Raw genomic sequence first — 20261 nt, 5'->3', positions numbered from 1 at the left:
TCCCACTCTCACCCTAAACCTATGCCCTCTAGTTCTGGACTCCCCGACCCCATGGAAAAGACCTTGTCTATTTATCCTATCCGTGCCCCTCAATTTTGTAAATCTCTATAAGGCCACCCCTCAGCCTCCGACGGTCCAGGAAAAACAGCCCCAGCCTGTTCAGCCTCTCCCTATAGCTCAAATCCTCCAACCCTGGCAACATCCTTGTGAATCTTTTCTGAACACTTTCAAGTTTCACAACATCTTTCCGATAGGAAGGAGACCAGAACTGCCCGCAATATTCAACCGTGGCCTAACCAATGAGCTATACAGCCGTAACATGACCTCCCAACTCCTGTACTCAATACTCTGACCAATAAAGGAAAGCATACCAAACGCCTTCTTCACTATCCTATCTGCCTGCGATTCCACTTTCAAGGAGCTAAGAAACCTGCACTCCAAGGTCCCTTTGTTCAGTAACACTCCCTCGGACTTTGTTCAGTAACACTCCCATTAAGTGTATAAGTCCTGCTAAGATTTCCTTTCCCAAAATGCAGCACGTCAGATTTATCTAAATTTAATGATTAGCTTATAGGTATTTCTGTAACTACAGCGATTTTTTTTTAAATTACTGTGTGAGAGAATGTCTTCCTGGAGGATGGTGGGTTTTTGTTTACATTGGGAGAATTGCATGGGCAAACAATGTAAAAAGCTGTTTATTAGAAGGTCAGGGATTCATGTTTTTCTTGTGATTAGGGGATATACCTATAGTTTTGATGGAAAAGTTTTTATATTCTTAGTCTGGACAGTTCTTCGAGATTCTGGCTAATGCTGGCTATGTAAAGCAGTTGCTCCTCAGACAGGGAAAGATAGTTTAGAATTGTTAAAAAAGAAATTACCTTAGTGTAAGGAATTTAGTGCAAGTTCCATATCAGAAGTGTTGGGTTAAAACCCTGAAGGGGTTATTTGAAGCTAAGAAAATTTAAGCATGGGTGAATGAAGGTTCCTAGAAGAATCTCAGGTTCTGAAGACCAGAACTTGAGACCACGGTTAAATTATGAACTATAGGGATATATAGAGAAGGAATTCTCTCTATTATAAAAGAATGCTTTGGGGATTAATGGGATTATATTTTTACTACATGTTTTAAAGTCTTTAAATATTATATATAAGTTGATTGATGAGGGCAGAGCAGTAGATGTGATCTATATGGACTTCAGTAAGGCGTTCGACAAGGTTCCCCATGGAAGACTGATTAGCAAGGTTAGATCTCACGGAATACAGGGAGAACTAGCCATTTGGATACAGAACTGCCTCAAAGGTAGAAATCAGAGCGTGGTGGTGGACGGTTGTTTTTCAGACTGGAGGCCTGTGACCAGTGGAGTGCCACAAGGATCGGTGCTAGGCCCTCTACTTTTTGTCATTTACATAAATGATTTGGATGCAAGCATAAGAGGTACAGTTAGTAAGTTTGCAGATGACACCAAATTTGGAGCTGTAGTGGACAGCGAAGAGGGCTACCTCAGATTACAACAGGATCTGAACCAGATGGACCAATGGGCTGAGAAGTGGCAGATGGAGTTTAATTCAGATAAATGCAAGGTGCTGCATTTTGGGAAAGCAAATCGTAGCATGACTTATACACTTAATGGTAAGGTCCTAGGGAGTGTTGTTGAACAAAGGGACCTTGGAGTGCAGGTTCATAGCTCCTTGAAAGTGGAGTCGCAGGTGGATAGGATAGTGAAGAAGGTGTTTGGTATGCTTTCCTTTATTGGTCAGAGTAGTGAGTACAGGAGTTGGGAGGTCATGTTGCGGCTGTACAGGACATTGGTTAGGCCATTGTTAGAATATTGTGTGCAATTCTGGTCTCCTTCCTATTGGAAAAATGTTGTGAAACTTGAAAGGGTTCAGAAAGATTTACAAGGATCTGAGGGAGCTGGGGCTGTTTTCCCTGGAGCGTCGTAGGCTGATGGGTGACCTTATAGAGGCTTACAAAATTATGAAGGGCATGGATAGGATAAATAGGCAAAGTCTTTTCCCTTGGGTCGGGGAGTCCAGAACTGGAGGGCATAGGTTTAGGGTGAGGGGGAAAGATATAAAAAAGAGACCTAAGGGGCAACTTTTTCACACAGAGGGTGGTACGTGTATGGAATGAGCTGCCAGAGGATGTGGTGGAGGCTGGTACAATTGGAACATTTAAGAGGCATTTGGATGGGTATATGAACAGGAACGGTTTGGAGGGATATGGGCCGGGTGCTGGCAGGTGGGACTAGATTGGGTTGGGATATCTGGTCGGCATGGACGGGTGGACCGAAGGGTCTGTTTCCATGCTGTACATCTCTATGACTCTATGTTTGGTTAATTCTATTTTATCTTCACTTCTTGTACATAATAAGCTTCTGTTTTATTGTTAAACTGGAATCTGCAGCATGGATGATTGTGTTTCAGTGAAAGACTATCTCATTCAAATTCCCCCAAAAATATGATCCATTCAGCCAATCTGGATTTGCCTTTTCCAGTAACAACATCAGCCAGGATCATAAAAAGAATCTCCAAGGAACTTTGCGAACCTTTCTTGGGGTGACCCTGAGGGTGAGGATCTTTATCACACTTATGTAAACGTACTGGGGAAAAAGAAGACCTGTTGTTGAAGCCTTTCATCATATGAACATTTAAACAGGAAACAGGACTAGGCCACTCATCCCCTCGAGACTGTTCCATCATCATGCCTGATCTGTCTACCCCATCTTTCTGCTTACCTTCGATAATCTTTCATCCCCTTGCTTATAAAGTATCAATCTATCTTTGCCTTAAAATATTCAAGAAATCTGTCTCCACTTTGGAAGAGAGCCCCAAAAAGTCACACCTTTATGAGATTACATTTCTCCAAATCTCTGTCTTGTAGTCATCAGGACAGATGCAAGAATGTCAAATCTCAAAGGGAGCAACACAGCATTGTGGGCGGCACGGTGGCACAGCAGTTAGCACTGCTGCCTCACGGCGCCAGAGACCCGGGTTCAATTCCCGCCTCAGGCAATTCTCCGTGTGGAGTTTGCACATTCTACCCATGTCTGCGTGGGTTTCCTACAGGTGCTCTAGTTTCCTCCCACAATCACAAAAATGTGCAGGTTAGGTGAATTCGCCCTGCTAAATTGGCCGTAGTGTTAGGTGAAGGGGTAAATGTAGGGGAATGGGTCTGGGTGGGTTGCGCTAGCTGTGGACTTGTTGGGCCGTAAGGCCTCTTTTCACACTGTAAGTAATCTAATCTAACCTAATTAATCTAAATCAGGAGAACAAGGTACTGTTTGATTAGCACGTTGACTCTGATTGGCCAAGGCATTTCCCAGAAGAATGCACCAAGAAATTACTGCCCCTGTCGTTTTTCCTGCAGAGGACAGATCCCTGCAAATGAACTTATGTAGCTTCTAACAGATGTGAATCACATTGTGCCCTGACTGATAAATTCAAATTGGTTGCTAGTCTCATTTTTACACCGATCAGGATCGTTCAGCAAGTGCTGTCCAATCGCAGAATCAAACCTATATCGATTATGAGGTAAAGCACCTCCGCCCTCAGACCCAACCCCTCCAACCGCAACAAGGACAGAACGCCCCTGGTGCTCACCTTCCACCCTACCAACCTTCGCATAAACCAAATCATCCGCCGACATTTCCGCCACCTCCAAACAGACCCCACCACCAGGGATATATTTCACTCCCCACCCCTCTCCGCCTTCCGCAAAGACCGTTCCCTCCGTGACTACCTGGTCAGGTCCACGCCCCCCTACGACCCACCCTCCCATCCTGGCACTTTCCCCTGCCACCGCAGGAACTGTAAAACCTGCGCCCACACCTCCTCCCTCACCTCTATCCAAGGCCCCAAAGGAGCTTTCCACATCTATCAAAGTTTTACCTGCACATCCACTAATATCATCTATTGTATCCGTTGCTTCCGATGCGGTCTCCTCTACATTGGGGAGACTGGGCGCCTCCTAGCAGAGCGCTTTAGGGAACATCTCCGAGACACCCGCACCAATCAACCAAATCGCCCAGTGGCTCAACATTTCAACTCCCCCTCCCACTCTGCCGAGGATATGGAGGTGCTGGGCCTCCTCCACCGCCGCTCCCTCACCACCAGACGCCTGGAGGAAGAACGCCTCATCTTCCGCCTCGGAACACTTCAACCCCAGGGCATCAATGTGGATTTCAACAGTTTCCTCATTTCCCCTTCCCCCACCTCATCCTAGCTTCTAACCTCCAGCAACTCAATCCCCTGACCTGTCCGGACTTGTCCGACCTGCCCAGCTCCTTTTCCACCTATCCACTCCACCCTCTCCTCCCTGACCTATCACCTTCATCTCCTTCCCCACTGACCTATTGTACTCTATGCCACTCTCTCCCCACCCCCACCCTCCTCTAGCTTATCTCTCCACGCTTCAGGCTCTCTGCCTTTATTCCTGATGAAGGGCTTTTGCCCGAAACGTCGATTTTGCCTGTCCTCGGATGCTGCCTGAATTGCTGTGCTCTTCCAGCACCACTGATCCAGAATCCTATATCGATTATGGTCCACTCATAACAAGCAAAATGAACACACATGTTTTTCATTTAGTAAAATGTCCCAAGGTTACTGTAGAGTAATTGGGGAAGTATTGACACTAAAGGCACACAGTTGAGAGTGTAGTGCCTGAAAAGCACAGCAGGTCAGGCAGCATCCGAAGAGCAGGAAAATCAACGTTTCAGACAAAAGCCCTTCATAGGAATGAGGCTGGGAGCCTCGAGGAAGGAGAGATAAATGGAAAGGGGGAGGGCTGGGGGAACACTAAAGGCACACAAGATGGCACAAGGACCAGCGACCAAAGGCTTGGTCAAAGAGGTGGGTTTTGTTGAGTGTCTTAAAAGCAGACGGAAAGAGATTTATGGAGTTTGTGCTCAAGAGCTTAGATCCCAGGTAAGCAAAAAAAGTGCAGGTACTTTGAAGGATTTTAAAGCTGGATATTAATATGGAGATAGCAATTGGAAGAAATTAAAAACTACAATGGCGCATTTTAAGCAATTCAGTTGCTACTCAGGGGCATGAAGGGGAGAGGGACTCCACCCATGGTACAAGTTAGGACATGGGCAGTTTGTTGTCACTTTGTAATAGAGAGTCATGATGCCAAACTACAAACCCTCGAGAGAGTGGATGCGTTTCTCCTTGGATGCCTCATACACATTGCTGAACCCATCTCCAAGGTTCGGATCTGCTCCAGCTGCTAACAGAATCTTCATCACGCTGCGGGGAAAAAAAAACAGACTACGGTCAGCAACAATACCAACTTGTGCTTTACTTATTCCTTCATGGGATGTGGGTCTCTCTGTCAAACTCAGCATTTTTCTCTGGCCCTAACTGCCATTGAACTGAATGGGTCTGGAGTCACAAATAGACCAGATTACATATGCCAGATTATGGGAAGGTGATGGACGAGTGGTATTATCGCCAGACTGTTAATCCAGAAACTCAACTCATGTTCTAAGGACCAAGGTCCATGCCCCCCTACGACCCACCCTCCCATCCTGGCACTTTCCCCTGCCACCGCAGGAACTGTAAAACCCGTGCCCACACCTCCTCCCTCACCTTATCCAAGGCCCTAAAGGAGCCTTCCACATCCATCAAAGTTTTACCTGCACATCCACTAATATCATTTATTGTATCCGTTGCTCCCGATGCGGTCTCCTCTACATTGGGGAGACTGGGCGCCTGTCAGCAGAGCGCTTTAGGGAACATCTCCGGGACACCCGCACCAATCAACCACACTGCCCCGTGGCCCAACATTTCAACTCTCCCCCCCCCACTCTGCCGAGGACATGGAGGTCCTGGGCCTCCTTCACCGCCGCTCCCTCACCACCAGACGTCTGGAGGAAGAACGCCTCATCTTCCGCCTCGGAACACTTCAACCCCAGGGCATCAATGTGGACTTCAACAGCTTCCTCATTTCCCCTTCCCCCACCTCATCCTAGTTTCAAACTTCCAGCTCAGCACTGTCCCCATGACTTGTCTGGACTTGTCCGACCTGCCTAGCTCCTTTTCCACCTATCCACTCCACCCTCTCCTCCCTGACCTATCACCTTCATCTCCTTCCCCACTCACCCATTGTACTCTATGCTACTCTCTCCCCACCCGCACCCTCCTCTAGCTTATCTCTGCACGCTTCAGGCTCACTGCCTTTGTTCCTGATGAAGGGCTTTTGCCCGAAACGTCGATTTCGCTGCTCGTTAGATGCTGCCTGAACTGCTGTGCTCTTCCAGCACCACTGATCCAAAATCTGGTTTCCAGCATCTGCAGTCATTGTTTTTACCTTCTAAGGACCAAGGTCTGGATCCCACAATGACAGATGGTGGAACTTGAATTCAATAAATAATCTAGAAATAGGAATCTAATGATGACCATGAAACCATTGTTGATTGTTAGGAAAACCCATCTAACACACTAATATTCTTCAGGGAAGAAAATCTGTCATCCTTACCTGATGTGACTCTAGACCCATGGCAATGTGGTTGACTTTCAACTGCCCTCTGAAAAGGGTCAGTTCAAGGGCAGCTAGGGACAGGCAGTAAATGCTTGCTAGCCAGCAGCTAGCCAGCAGCATCCATGTCCCACAAGCAAATGAACAAAAATGACTGGATAAGGACAACAGATGTCCTTCCCTGAAGGACATTAGTGAACCAGACGGGTTTTACAACAATCAGTGATAATTATCATGATCTCCAGCACTGAGAGTAACTCTTAATTCCAGATTTATTCACTGAAGTTAGCACCTGCCATGGTGATTTCCTCACAGCACTGGCATGAACCCCTGCACTGTGAACCCAATGACATTACCACCATGCCATTATCTCCCTTCATATGTAGTGAAATATCTGAAAACAAGTGCTGAAAATGTGTTGCTGGAAAAGCGCAGCAGGTCAGGCAGCATCCAGGGAACAGGAGAATCGACGTTTCGGGCATAAGCCCTTCTTCAGCCCTTCTTCCTATCTGAAAACAAGTGTCATACTAATTGTGGCACTATGGCATGCAGGGACAGTTGCACTGGTAACCAAAGATGCACGTTTGAACGAGATCTTAAAGTGGAAATGCTTTAGGTAAGAGAAGGAACACAAGACCTTGATGGAGCTACGTCGGATGGAATCTGTAACCATCACTTTTAATGAGATGTAGACTGGGTGCGCTGCTCTGTAAACAAGCCTACTCTCTTAATGAATAGAGGAGCAGGAGCAAAGGGCAGGATTGTTTCCAGTGACTTTTATATCTTATATCCTTACCATTATCAAAAAATCTTACATCATACAGAGCAATCCCAGTGTACGAAAACAAATGCCTGGAATTGTTTAAGAAACAATCAGATGTTCCAATATGCTGATGTTGATAATTTTCCTTAGGGTGAATGGAGTCAGATGGGCTGAATGGCCATTCTCACCAGCAGTGATCTCGGTCACTCTAAAGGCCTGGGTAACGCACATGGTGTTAAGGGACCAATTATGATACTGAGGGCAACACTGCGTCAATGTTCAATGATGAACTACAACATCTGACAAAGGCATTTCCCTTCGCAGAATCAAGGGTGCACCTTAGTGCAGCTACAACTGACACAGGGGACTGGGGTGGGGTGAGAGCGAGATCAGGGTAGACAGATGGGCACAGACAAACACAGATAGAGAGAGAGAGACACCAAAAAAGAGAAAAGGATAGAGAGAGAGAGAGAGAGAGAGAGAGAGAGAGAGAGAGAGAGAGAGAGAGAGAGAGAGAGAGAGAGAGAGAGAGGAGAGAAAATATTGAAAAGAATGAAAGAATCAGGTCCAGCAATACTGAATGAAAGACTTTAAAACACAGTTTATTCAGGCAAATATCGTGGATATCATTCTTTCAAACTGCTAAACTTGGGAAATTGCAATTGCATTGAATTTGCCAAAACCTAACAGAGATAGGGCTGGGGGCATGAGTTTAACATTGAGTTTAGCAAACCCTGAGGGGAAGGGGTAGTCATGTGTGGTGAACCAGGGCGATTGCTGATCACCGAGGGGCTCCTGGACATACACACAAAAGCCAAGGCGCTAGGAAGCTAAACACACGAGGGGTCAATTAAATATGGACATGGCTTTCCCTTGAGCAGTGGGGCCACTGGACAGCTATATAAATATCCGGAGCGTGACATCAAACCGCCCGCAATGTCCTGGATCAGCAGCAAGACTCCAACTTCGAATAAACATCTGCTGGAAAGGCTCCTGACGCTCTTGTGCAGCTGATTTATAACTTGGCTAGATTTACACAAGAAAGGCAGACTTGCATTTCTATAGCCACTTTCACCTTCAGGATCCAAATGAATCAATGATGCCCTTTTTAGAGTCACACTAACCATCACCAGTATAGGAAGTGTGAAAGGAAATTTAAGTATAGCAAGCTCCTAAAAACAGCAACATGATAATGGTCAGAGAATGTACTGTACCTTCTCAAAGATGTTAATGCATGATAAACATTGGATGGGAAGTCCTTGGCTTTTCTTTGAACTGTGCTGTAGCCTTTTACATTTACCTCATGTGAAAAACAGCACCCCCAACAGTGCAGCACTCAGGACTGTTCTGGACCATTAACCTCGATTACGAGTTATATCCTGAAGTTGAACTTGAACCTTCAGCTGGCTGCTCCAGGGACAAGAATTACACTGATTAATCTTCACCAATTAGGAAATTAAGAGTTGAATGCAAATGGAGTTATTGGATAGTCCTGTGTTTCAGAACACAGATCTCTGCAATGGCTGTTACCCTTCAATCTCAGGACGTGGGGGTCACTGTCGAGGCTGGCATTCATCGTCCATCTCAAACTGTGCTGAGAGGATAGTGAGAGGCCTTCAAACTGAAGGACAAGAGCTAGCACTTGTATAGCACCTTGAATAATAAAACATTGCAAGTACTTCGCAGGATAGTTCTCAATCAAAATCTGATGGAGTCATGCGTTTGGGGATATATGAATGTGCACCCAAACCCCTGGTCAAAACAGCCAAGTTCTACAGAGCATCTTAAAAGGGGAAACAAAGATTGAAGGGGGGAAATTTAAGAGCATAGGGATGGGACAGAAGGCAAGGCCTCCATTGGTGGCATGATGAAAACCACTCGTACCAGTGATTAACAGCAGGCTGGAATTAGACATGTGTAGATATTTTAGAGGGTTGTGGCACTAGAGAAGTTCACATAGATTGGTAGCAGATTTGACACAACTGAGCAGCTACTTCTAATGGCCTTTAAAAATCAACAGTACGTTTGTGGAGCCTGGAGTCACCTGCAGGGTGAGGATAACAGGTATCTCTCCCGAAAGGGGAATTAGTGGATCAACTGGATTTGTCAATGACAATCTGACAACTACATTGTCGCTTTTTATTTGAAAGCAAATTGTCATTCAAAACATATCACAGCAGATCTTAAACTTAGGATCTCAAGATTATTTGTTCAGTATCTTAACTATTAACTACATGGCCAAACCTACAAGCATATGAACATCCAAATTAGGAACAAATTTGACCCAATTCAATAAGATCATATTCTATCAGATTGTGTTCCAGATCTTTCAATGCCCTGCCTAACAAAAATCTATTTAACCCCATTTTAAAAATACTACATGACCCTGCCCCACAGGGAGTTCCAAAGTCTCACAACCCTCTGAGAAAGAATTTCCCCCATCTCTGACCTAAAAGGGCAATCTCTTATTTTAAACCCATGGCCCCTGAATTCGTATTCACCCATGGCCCCTGAATTCGTATTCACCCACACGAGGACACATCCTTATGAATATACAAAAAAGGAGCCTAACTCTAACCATACTGCAGGCCATTCAGCCCCTCAAGTCTGCTCTGCCATTCAATAAGTTCATGTCTGATCTGAACTGCAACTTCAAACCTACATTCCTGCCGAGCCCTGTTAAACTTCCATTCTACTATCTAACAAAAACCTAACAACTTCGGCTTTAACAGTATTCGAGGACTCTGCTTCCATCACCTTTTGAAATACAAAGTCCCAAAGACTCATGACTTTCAGGGAAAACATTTTGCCTAATCTCTGCTTCAAATGAGTGATCCCTGATTTTTAAACAGAAGCCCAATAGTCCAGACTCTCCATGCTCGTCATAACCATCCTGTTAAGACCCCTCAGGTTCTTGTATGTTTCAAACAAGTTGTCTCTTATTCTTCTAAACTCCAGTGGATACAAACCCAGACTGTCCAAGCTTTCCTTATAAGCCAACCTGCCCAATTCCAAGTAGGAGTTTAGTTTCACAAGCCTTCTATGAACTAGTTCCTTACCTGGGGTGACTAACCTGTGCGCCCAGATGTGGTCTCCCCAGTGCTCTGTCCAAATGAAGCATAACCTCCCTACTTTCACATTCAATCAGAATTACCAATACTATTAGGAAAGCGTACTTTGGAGAGGCTTCATGATTGGGCAAGAAAGTGGCAAATGGAATACAAATTGGAGAATTGTGAGAGGAATATGCACTTTAGAAAATACAATTAGCATCCCAGAAGCTGCAGTCATGAAATAGAAAAAAGAGTGGAACTTAGGAAAATCCCTATCGTCCAGGAAGTGGTACTGAGTAAATTGTTGGAGCTAAGACCTGAAATGTGTTTAGTTCCTGATGGACTTTATCCTGGCGTCATAGAAGAAGTAGTTGGTGAGATAACTGATGTGTTAGTTTTAATTTTCCCCGAATTCCCTAACATATATCAAACAGAAGATGTTAGAAGCTATTACTAGGGAAGTTACAGCAGGGCACTTGACTGAATTCAGGGTAATCGAGCAGAGTTTGCAGGGTTTTGTGAAAGGGAGATCATGTTTGACCAGTCTTTTGGGTGGATGTATCATCCTCAGATTTTCAGAAGGCATCTGGCTTTACCAATACACTAGTTTTTTATGATTCATGCATGAGAACACTACTTGTTTCATTCTGCCAATCTGAAAAAAAAACAATTCTGCCTACATTCTGTTTGCTGTTATTCAGCTCAAATATCCATCCCAATATACTACCCCTGTACCATATGCTTTTAGCTTCAGCAATAGCTTTTGATGTCGCACCTTACCAGATGCCTTCTGAAAATCTAAGGATGATACATCCACCCAAAAGACTGGTCAAACATGATCTCCCTTTCACAAAACCCTGCAAACTCTGCTCGATTACCCTGAATTCAGTCAAGTGCCCTGCTGTAACTTCCCTAGTAATAGCTTCTAACATCTTCTGTTTGATATATGTTAGGGAATTCGGGGAAAATTAAAACTAACACATCAGTTATCTCACCAATTACTTTTTCTATGACACCAGGATAAAGTCCATCAGGAACTAAACACATTTCAGGTCTTAGCTCCAACAATTTATCAGTACCACCTCCTGGACGATAGGGATTTTCCTAAGTTCCACTCTTTTTTCTATTTCATGACTGCAGCTTCTGGGATGCTAATTGTATTTTCTAAAGTGCATATTCCTCTCACAATTCTCCAATTTGTATTCCATTTGCCACTTTCTTGCCCAATCATGAAGCCTCTCCAAATCCAACTGAAATCTTCCTTTTTTTACCTTCCTCACATTCCTGCTTATCTGCAAGTTTGGAAATATTACATTTGGTCTACAACTTAGCCTAGGACAGATGGTATAACCTCAGAATAAGGGTTAGGTTTAACCCAGTTAGGGTAGAGAGGAGGAGGAATTTCTTCATTCAGAGCATAGTGAATCTGTGGAATTCTTTACTGCAGATGGTTGTGGAGAATGGGTCATTAAGTATATTCAAGATTGAGAGAAATAGATTTTTAATCAGGAAGGGAATCAAGGGTTAAAGGGAAAAGGCAGGAAAGTGGAGTTGGGTGTATCAGATCAACCAAGATCTCACTGAATGGACACAATGGGCCAAATGACTGACTTCTGCTCCTACATCTTATCGTCTTAAATCATCCCTCAGTCTTCTGCACTCCAGAAGAAACAAACAGTGTGCAAACTTTCCCACACAGGCTGAGGATGCTATAAATGCCAGAGGATGCTTGTACAAAGAGACCTTCTGTCTAATTGATGGGAAGCAACATAGTCAGTCAGTGCAAGTGTGATTGACGTCTCAGGGAGGTGGCGGAGGCTGGGGCTGAACAAGAGGAGCTTCCTCTCCCTGTGAGAGTCTCCTTGGCCACCTTTCCTTCACTGTACCTGGTATCCAGCCCAATCCAGCCTCTTGCTAGAGCTTAATGGCCATGCTTGGAGAATGGGACTGTGTCTGTTGCCACCCCTCCCACCTCACTTTCTGCACCCCCTTCCTTGTCGGAGTTCAAGGCACACAGCAGCTGCTGACGACACTGTGCAGGGAATGCAATGGCATCAATGACACATTTACAAATACTTCCTGGCATGGTGACATCAGCTGCACACACGCAGACCCTTCTGCGGCCAAAAGATATCACAGCCCCTCTCCGCACTTGTTGCGTTGTGGACATTCATGTTTTCCTCATGAGAGAACCTGCTTGTTCCAGGTATCAATGTTGTAAACCTCCCGGGATTGCTGCCAACATCCTGCCTTACACAAGGAGAGCAAAATGACATACAGTATTCAAGATGTGCCCCCATTGCTGTACATCACTTCAAGGCATTAATTACTGTCAAATGAAGTTCAGGTGATGGCTCCACACCTTAAACATTCACCTATCTTTTCCCATGGCTTACAGTTTCAATTTCACATCTCCACCAATTGTAAGTCGTTTTTAAAAATTTGTTCATGGGGTGTGGGCGTCACTGGCTGGGCCAGCATTTATTGTCTGTCCTTAACTGTGCAGGAGAAAGTGGCAGTGAGCCACCTTCCTGAACCGCTGCAGTCCACAAAGTGTCGATAAATCCACCTATTGTTTTAAGAAAACTGTACATTGTATGTGAGTTGTTTTGATGTGTTTAAAAATGAAACAAAACACATTTGTTCTGCGTTGACAAAAACATAACAGGGCTAGCTAAGTGGGCCAAATGAAGAAACAGGGGGCAGGTAACTAGAGTATACTCAGACTTTCCCACTAAGTTCTTTACCCTCGAACATGTCACATTCCAACAGCCGGCTGCAGGAAAGGACAACAGTCACACTTGATTGCTACTCTTTGTGTCCTTGCTTTCACTCTCTCTGTTCTTAAAAGAAAGGGAAAAGACCAAAGGGTGAATTTTTTATCCTCTCAGCATCCAGACTTTTCTCTCGGTCTTTCCATCACTCGCTCTCTCTCTTTCGAACCACAAACAGACTAGCTCGGACTTCAAAGCCAGCTGAAGAGAGTCTCCCCTCAACCCAGTGTGTGGCCCATGACCCCCACCCCTCTGCCTAACACCCTCCTCTCATCTTTTTTTAAACAGAGGCCATCAAAAGCTGGACTTTTGAAGATGTTACACACACACACGTCTGAAGAGATGGTGACTGGAAGACATCAAAAATAAACAAAACAGGGGGACAGAGATTCCCAACACATGGAAACTGGGTGCACCTTCTTCCACTGCATCAGTCAAGGACGAACACTGTCTCTTGACTCCTGGCCTGGCACTCATCTTGTTCCGAACCATAAAGAATTGAGGACAGCAGAGTGAGCATATTTTTCTCCGGGGTCAGTGAGACCTGCAAGCAGGTTTGTGGCAGAGGCTTGCTGTTTGAAATTGGATTTGGAAGAGGAAACTGTTGCGCCTACATACCCTGCCTGTGCCATGCTTACCCGTGAAGTCAGAACCATGGGAGGTGCACTCTGAAGGACCATCCTGTGCATTGGCACCTTACCCGTGATGCAGGGTGAAGCGGGTGAAGGCACACAACAAAACCAACCGGAATTGCTGCACTAATCCTCCGAAATCAACTGGGCTCCAATATTTTTAAAATCTGTTGCAACAGAAACAAAAAGAACTGGTATTTACATGGAGCGCTCCGTAGTCTCAGGATGTAGGGACACAACAGCCAATTTGTGTTCAGCAAGATCCCACAAAGGATAAGGAACAGTTTGCTTTTAGCGCCGTTAACTGAAAGATGAATGTTGGGGTCTGCACAATAGGATGGATACCCCTCTGCTTCTTTGAATTAGTAGTGTAGCACCTTTCTTGCCCTTGCGAGAGGCAGACAGGGCATCTATTTACGAATCCTTAGAAAGGTGGCAGTGTTCCGTAAGCCTAGAAGTTGCCAGCACAGAGTTTGTGTAAAGTGCCCTTGTTTTGCTGCGAGCAGAAGAAAAATATCTATACAACATATTCAAGAACAACGGGTACCCGATATACACAGTCCACCGATTCTTAAACAACTGATGAACTGATTAAACAGCAGCTACTGATGAACCTAAAGGACCCTGTACCAACAACCAGCGAAACAAATGTCATTTCCAAAATACCCTGCAAGGACTGCAACAAACACTACATTGGACAGACACAGGAAAATAGCCACCAGTATACACGAACACCAACTAACCATCAAAAGGCAATACCAGTTATCACTAGTATTCTTACTCATAGACGAAGGGGGACACCACTTTGACTGGGACAACACACCCATCCTAGGACAGGTTAAACAGAGACACGCACAGGAATTCCTCGAGGCCTGGCATTCAAACCGGAATTCCATCAATAAACACATCGAGTTGGACCTCATTTACCAACCTTAGAAAAAGAACCGGAAATGATATCATCCACCTTAACAGACCAAGATACTTAAATAGAAAGTTGGACAGAACACAAGTGTTTCACCGGAGGCTCAGTGATGATGTTACCTAGCATGGTGACGAAATGTCTGAGAACAAACCTACCAGCTCAGTGAGCAAACTTACAATTTGGAACACTATCCTCAAAACCTCAAATTTCTAAACTGAAGGGCAAATAACCCAGGTTTATGCAACATTTCTTCAGATTGTAACTCTTCTATCCCTGATATTATTCTATAGATTCTCCATTGTACCCTTTCCAAGGACAATGTAGCCCTCCTGAAGTGTAGTGCCCTGGGTGATCAACTATAGCCCAGTGTATTACACTGGATTCAGAATGTTGTAGGTTTGATCCTCCCATTCCCCAGGAGTCAACACAAAAGTCCAGGCTGATAACTCAACGCACTGCACAGAGAAAGTGTTGTACTGTCAGAGATTCAAAGGCATCTGGATGAGTATATGATTAGGAAGGATTTGGAGGGATATGGGCCAAATGTGATTAGATTAATTTAGGATATCTGGTCAGCATGGACAAGTTGGACCAAAGAGTCTGTTTCCATGCTGTACATCTCTACGACTCTTTCACTGTGTGCAAATCTCTGAATGGGGCTCTGCATTTCTCTCGTCAAATGTGGAAAGAGAGGATTCTTGAAAAGAAGAGAGCTGCAGAGAGGCACAGAGAGGGAAAGAGTTCCAGAGATCAGGATCTAGACTGCTGCAGGCAAGACTGCCAATAGCAAGGTAAATAAAATCTGGAACAAAAACAAAGAAGGTGCCATAAAAAGACAGCAGGTTTGGTATAAGTAGGAAAAGCTTTGTTTCTATTATTGAATAAAATCAGGGTTGTGTGGAGGAGTTCAGAGATCTCAGAGAGTACTAGAGTTGGGGAAAGATTACAGAAATAGGGCAGAGCAAAGTCATGTCGGAGTTCCGAAACAAGACTGAGAATTTTTACAAATCAGCCTTCTGGGACTAAGTACCAGTCAACCAATACAGAGAAGTTATGGGAGGCCAAGAGCATTGGAATAGTCAAGGATCGAAGACATTGCTGAGGGATCCAATTACAATGGGAACCCAATGAGCAATGAAACAAAGATGGAAACAGGCAGTATTAGTGACACTAGGAGAAAGTGAGGTCTGCACATGCTGGAGATCAGAGTCGAGAATGTACTGCTGGAAAAGCACAGCTCCTTGGATGCTGCCTGACCTACTGTGCTTTTCCAGCAACACACTCTCGACAGTATTAGTGATACTGCAGCTGAAAGCTCATCTCAGGGTCAAATATAACAGCAAGGCCATGAAAGATGGTTCAATCTATGACAGTTCTGCTCAACCAGTCCTGGATGTCAGAGGAGCAGTCATCAAAAACAATGGAGGAGTGGTCGGGAGTTAGAGCTGCTGTTAAATGGGCCAAATGGTCCTATTTCTTATGGTCCTATGTGAAAATCCATGCTGTGTCTTCAGAGGATATTGCCATAGGGAAATGAATAGATGAGAATGATGATGTGCCAAAGATAGCCTGTTGGAAGACACCAGCAGGAATGGTATGGGAGCAGGAAGAGAAGTCACTGCGGCAGACTATTGGGTGACAGCTAGATAGGGAAGTCTGAAATCCTGGATGTAAGCAGTCTGATCTGTCATTAACGACAGTATGAGGGCTCTACACATCCACAGGGTCAGGAGTTAAATTTTATACTAGGGACCAAGGTGTTACACAAGGAGGTACACTAGCGATGAATGACAACACCATGAGTAGTTTGATGTCAGTGGGTGAAAGCGATTACCTGTGGTTCTTGTTCATTGCTGCAACCATCAGTGGGGTCCAACCCAGTTTGTGCCGATGAGAGGCGGAGACACCAGAGGCCAGCAACCTACAGGAAAGGCAATGCATTACGGTCAGTACAATGACTTACACACAACTAAGTCATCTGGCCCTTGCCCACTGCCAACCTTCACCTCTTCTAATGGACCATGAGCCTTTTACTGGAAAAACAGATCGACAGAATACAAACATATGAATTAGGAACAAGCCTAAGCTCCTTGGTCCCTCCAACTTGCCTTTCACCCCCTTTCTGAATTTATCTCGGTCTTGAAATTATTCTCAGACTTTGCTTCCACCACCTTTTGAGGAAGAGATTTCCAAGACTCACACCCATCTATGAGAAAACATGTCTCCTCATTGATGTCTTAAACAAGCAGCCCATTATTTTCAAACAGTGGCCCCTAGTTCTAGGTTTTCTCAAATCAAGTAACAACTCCATATAGATCCTGTCAAGACCCCCCTCCTTGTGTTTCAATCAAGTTCCCTCTTACTGTTCTAAATGCCAGTGGATACAAGTCACCCTGCCCAACCTTTCCTCATAAAACAACCTACCCATTCCAGGTATTAGTCTGATAATCCTTCTCTGAATTGAAACACTTGTGAAAAAGCAAAAACAGCAATTACAGAAATGCAAGAGATGCTCTGAGGAGGGTTGGTATGGATTTGATGGGCTGAATGGCCTGCTTTCACCCTGTAGGGATTCTACGAATGCATGAAATACAAGTCCCAGCAGTGAATAACCTTCAGCCCATTGCATTTGTACTAGCTCCCTTGAAGAGATTTCCAAATAGCTCCCCCTTCCCCTACTTATTTCCTCATAGCAGGATTAATATATCCACTTCAAGTGTTTATCCATTTCCTTTTTGAAAGTTATTAATGAATCTGCTTTGTTTTGAACAATGCATTTCAGATCATAACAATTCACTCTGTAAAACTAATTCTAAAATCCCCTGTGGATCTCTTATCCATCAGCTTAAATCTCTGCACTCAGTTTATCAACCTCCAGCCAAAGGAAACAGCGATCGGTGTCAAAATACCACATACTGTGAACAACATCCCACAGTTATACAATGTCCATTAGCATAATAGAATGACCAGAAGTACTTCAAGTAGCAAAATTGGACAAAATTCCACAATGAGCCACATTGGAATTTTTAAAAATAATTCATTCAAGGTACATGGATGTTGCAGTCTGGGCCCAGCATTTATTGCCCGTCCTAGTTGCCCCTTGAGATGGTGGGAAGTGAGATACCTTCTTGAATCGCTGTAGTCAGTGTGCTGTAGGTAGACCCATGATGTTGTTAGGGAGGGAATCCAAGGATTTTGACCCAGTGATACTAAAGGAACAGTGATATACTTCCAAGTCAGGGTGGGGAGTGGCTTTTGATTTGATTTGGTTTATTTTTATCATATGCACCGAGATACAGGGAAATGTTTTACGTGCTAACCAGACAAATCATACCATTCAGAAGTACATCGGCGTAATAAAACAGAATGTAGAATATAGTGTTACAGCTACAGAGAACATCAACTCAGATATAGGAAAGGACCATTCATGGGTCTGATAACAGCGAGGGGTGGTAGATATATGACAGATGTCAAAGGTAGTTTCTTTACTCAGAATGTAGTAGAGGATGGAACGCACTGCCTGTAACAGTAGTAGACTCACCAACTTTAAGGGCATTTAAATGGTCATTGGATAGGCATATGGATGAAAATGGAATAGTCTAAGATAGATGGGCTTCAGATTGGTTCCACAGGTCAGCACAACATCGAGGGCCAAACGGCCTGTCCTGCGCAGTAATGTTCTATGTTCTATACTGTTTTTGAATCTGTTGGCATATATTTTCAAACTTTTGCTGATTGAAAGAGAGTATAACCAGGGTGGGAGAGGTCTTTGGTTATATAGGCTGCTTTCCCGAGGCTGTGGGAAGTGTTGACAATGTCAGTATTAGGCAAGTTGGTTTGCCTGATGGACTGGGCTGTGTTCACAACTCACTGTAGTTTCTTGTGGTCTTGGGCAGTGCAGTAACCATACCAAGCTGGATAGGATGCTTTCTATGATGCTAAGAATCCTTGTAGATGTGCTGAATTTCCTTAGCCTTCTGAGTCTGCTCCACAATTCCATCATGGCTGATATGTTTCTCAATCCCATTCTCCTGCCTTTGCCCTATAACCTTTGATCCCTTTATTAAGCACCACCTATCTCTGACTTAAATACACTCATCATAGAGTTCTTACCGTGTGGAAGCAAGCCAATTATCCCAATGAGTCCACACCAACTTACCCAGACTCACTCCCTCTCTTTAGCCCATTCCTGTAACACTACATTTCCCTTGACTAATCCACCTAACCTGCACATCCCTGAACACTATGGGGCAATACATTTCCCTTGGCCAATCCACCTGACCTGCACATCTTTTGGACTGTGGGAGGAAATCGGAGCACCCGGAGGAAACCCACGCAGACACAGGGAGAATATGCAAATTCCACACAGACAGTCATCTGACGGTAGAATCGAACCACAGCCCTTGGTGCTGTGAGGCAGCAGTGTTAACCACTGAGCCACCGCTCCACCCTAAATGACTCAATAACCTGGCCTCCACAGCCTTCTGCTGCAACATGTTCCACAGCATCACCACCTGAAGAAACAACGCTCCATTCAGTTCGAAGGAAAGTCCTTTCACTGTGAGGCTATGCCCTCTGAAGAAGTAGAAGGCAAATGGGATGGTAGAGGAGAATGTTTTCCACAGCAGTACTCAGCTACTCACTTACATTCCCACAGCCACCAGAGCTGCAGGCCAAAAGCTAGAAAACACAATTAGTTTAGTCATTTTTGTTGACCAGTATGTTCACAATGGGCCAAATAGCCTCCTTCTGCCCTGTAAATATCATGACTCACACTACTGCTGCTAAGCATCAGTGGTGGAGGAAGTGGATGTTTGTGGATGTGGTGCCAATCAAGTGGGCTGCTTTGTCCTGGATGGTGTCAAGCTCCTTGAGTGTTGTTGGAGCTGCCTCCATCCAGGCAAGTGGGGAGTATTCCATCACACTCCTGACTTGTGCCTTGTAGATGGTGGGACTGGGTTTGGGGAGTCAGGAGGGGAGTTATTCCCTGCAGTATTCCCGGCCTCTTAACCTGCTCTTGTACACACCACTTCGATGGCTAATTCAGTTCATTTCAGTACCAGTACTCAAAACCTTGATCCTTCAGGAAGCATAGTAAAAAGGAGCGAGGGAGAGGTTTCAGGAGAAAATTCCAAAGTTCAGGACCCAGGCAGCTAAAGATACGGCCAACACTGATGGAACAATGAAAATGAGAATGATCAAGAGACTGGAATGGAGGAGTGCAGTTACCTCAGAGAGAGAGCATTACATGCTGATTCATACAGTGGGAGTGCAATAATGAATTAGACTGTGCAATGGGAGAGTTGGACATTGAACATTCAACAGCTGTGTCAGACTAACTGAGGTGCCTGGCTACCTGTGACAGATATAAACTGTCCCAAAAGAAAACAGATGGAACCCATCTGGTCAGTGCTGCAGATGCTGTCGTGTTAAGTGATACTGTTCCGTGCAGGCACCTACTTGAGTCAAAGATCCCTCGACTGATGTAAAACACCCTCGGTGCATCTGGCACATCCTATTGCAATAACGGGAAAACACAAACACACACAGCAGCTTGCCAGAGTGACAGTGGGGTTTAATGGACTAACCCTTTCAGCCCTGGTATCATTCTGGCAAATCGCTGCTGCAAAAGACCA

At 44.7% G+C, this 20261-nt stretch overlaps 1 protein-coding gene across 1 annotated transcript in view; it reads right to left on the bottom strand.

Annotated features, from left to right (window-relative positions):
• clpb (ClpB family mitochondrial disaggregase) overlaps window positions 1–20261 on the bottom strand; it is a 128396-nt gene that overhangs the window by 93195 nt on the left and 14940 nt on the right. Inside the window, exons 3-4 of the mRNA XM_043686858.2 lie at window positions 16460–16546; window positions 5147–5250 (exon numbers count right to left, since the gene is read on the bottom strand). Of these exons, the coding sequence (XP_043542793.2) occupies window positions 5147–5250; window positions 16460–16546 (191 nt within the window). The remainder of the gene's footprint in view (window positions 1–5146; window positions 5251–16459; window positions 16547–20261) is intronic.

The sequence above is a fragment of the Chiloscyllium plagiosum genome, unplaced genomic scaffold, assembly GCF_037043375.1.
Source record: "Chiloscyllium plagiosum isolate Xiang-an unplaced genomic scaffold, Cpla_swu_hap1 HiC_scaffold_6, whole genome shotgun sequence".
NCBI lineage: Eukaryota > Metazoa > Chordata > Chondrichthyes > Orectolobiformes > Hemiscylliidae > Chiloscyllium > Chiloscyllium plagiosum.
Note: the sequence above shows the minus strand (reverse complement) of the source record. Positions and strands in the feature narration are given on the sequence as shown.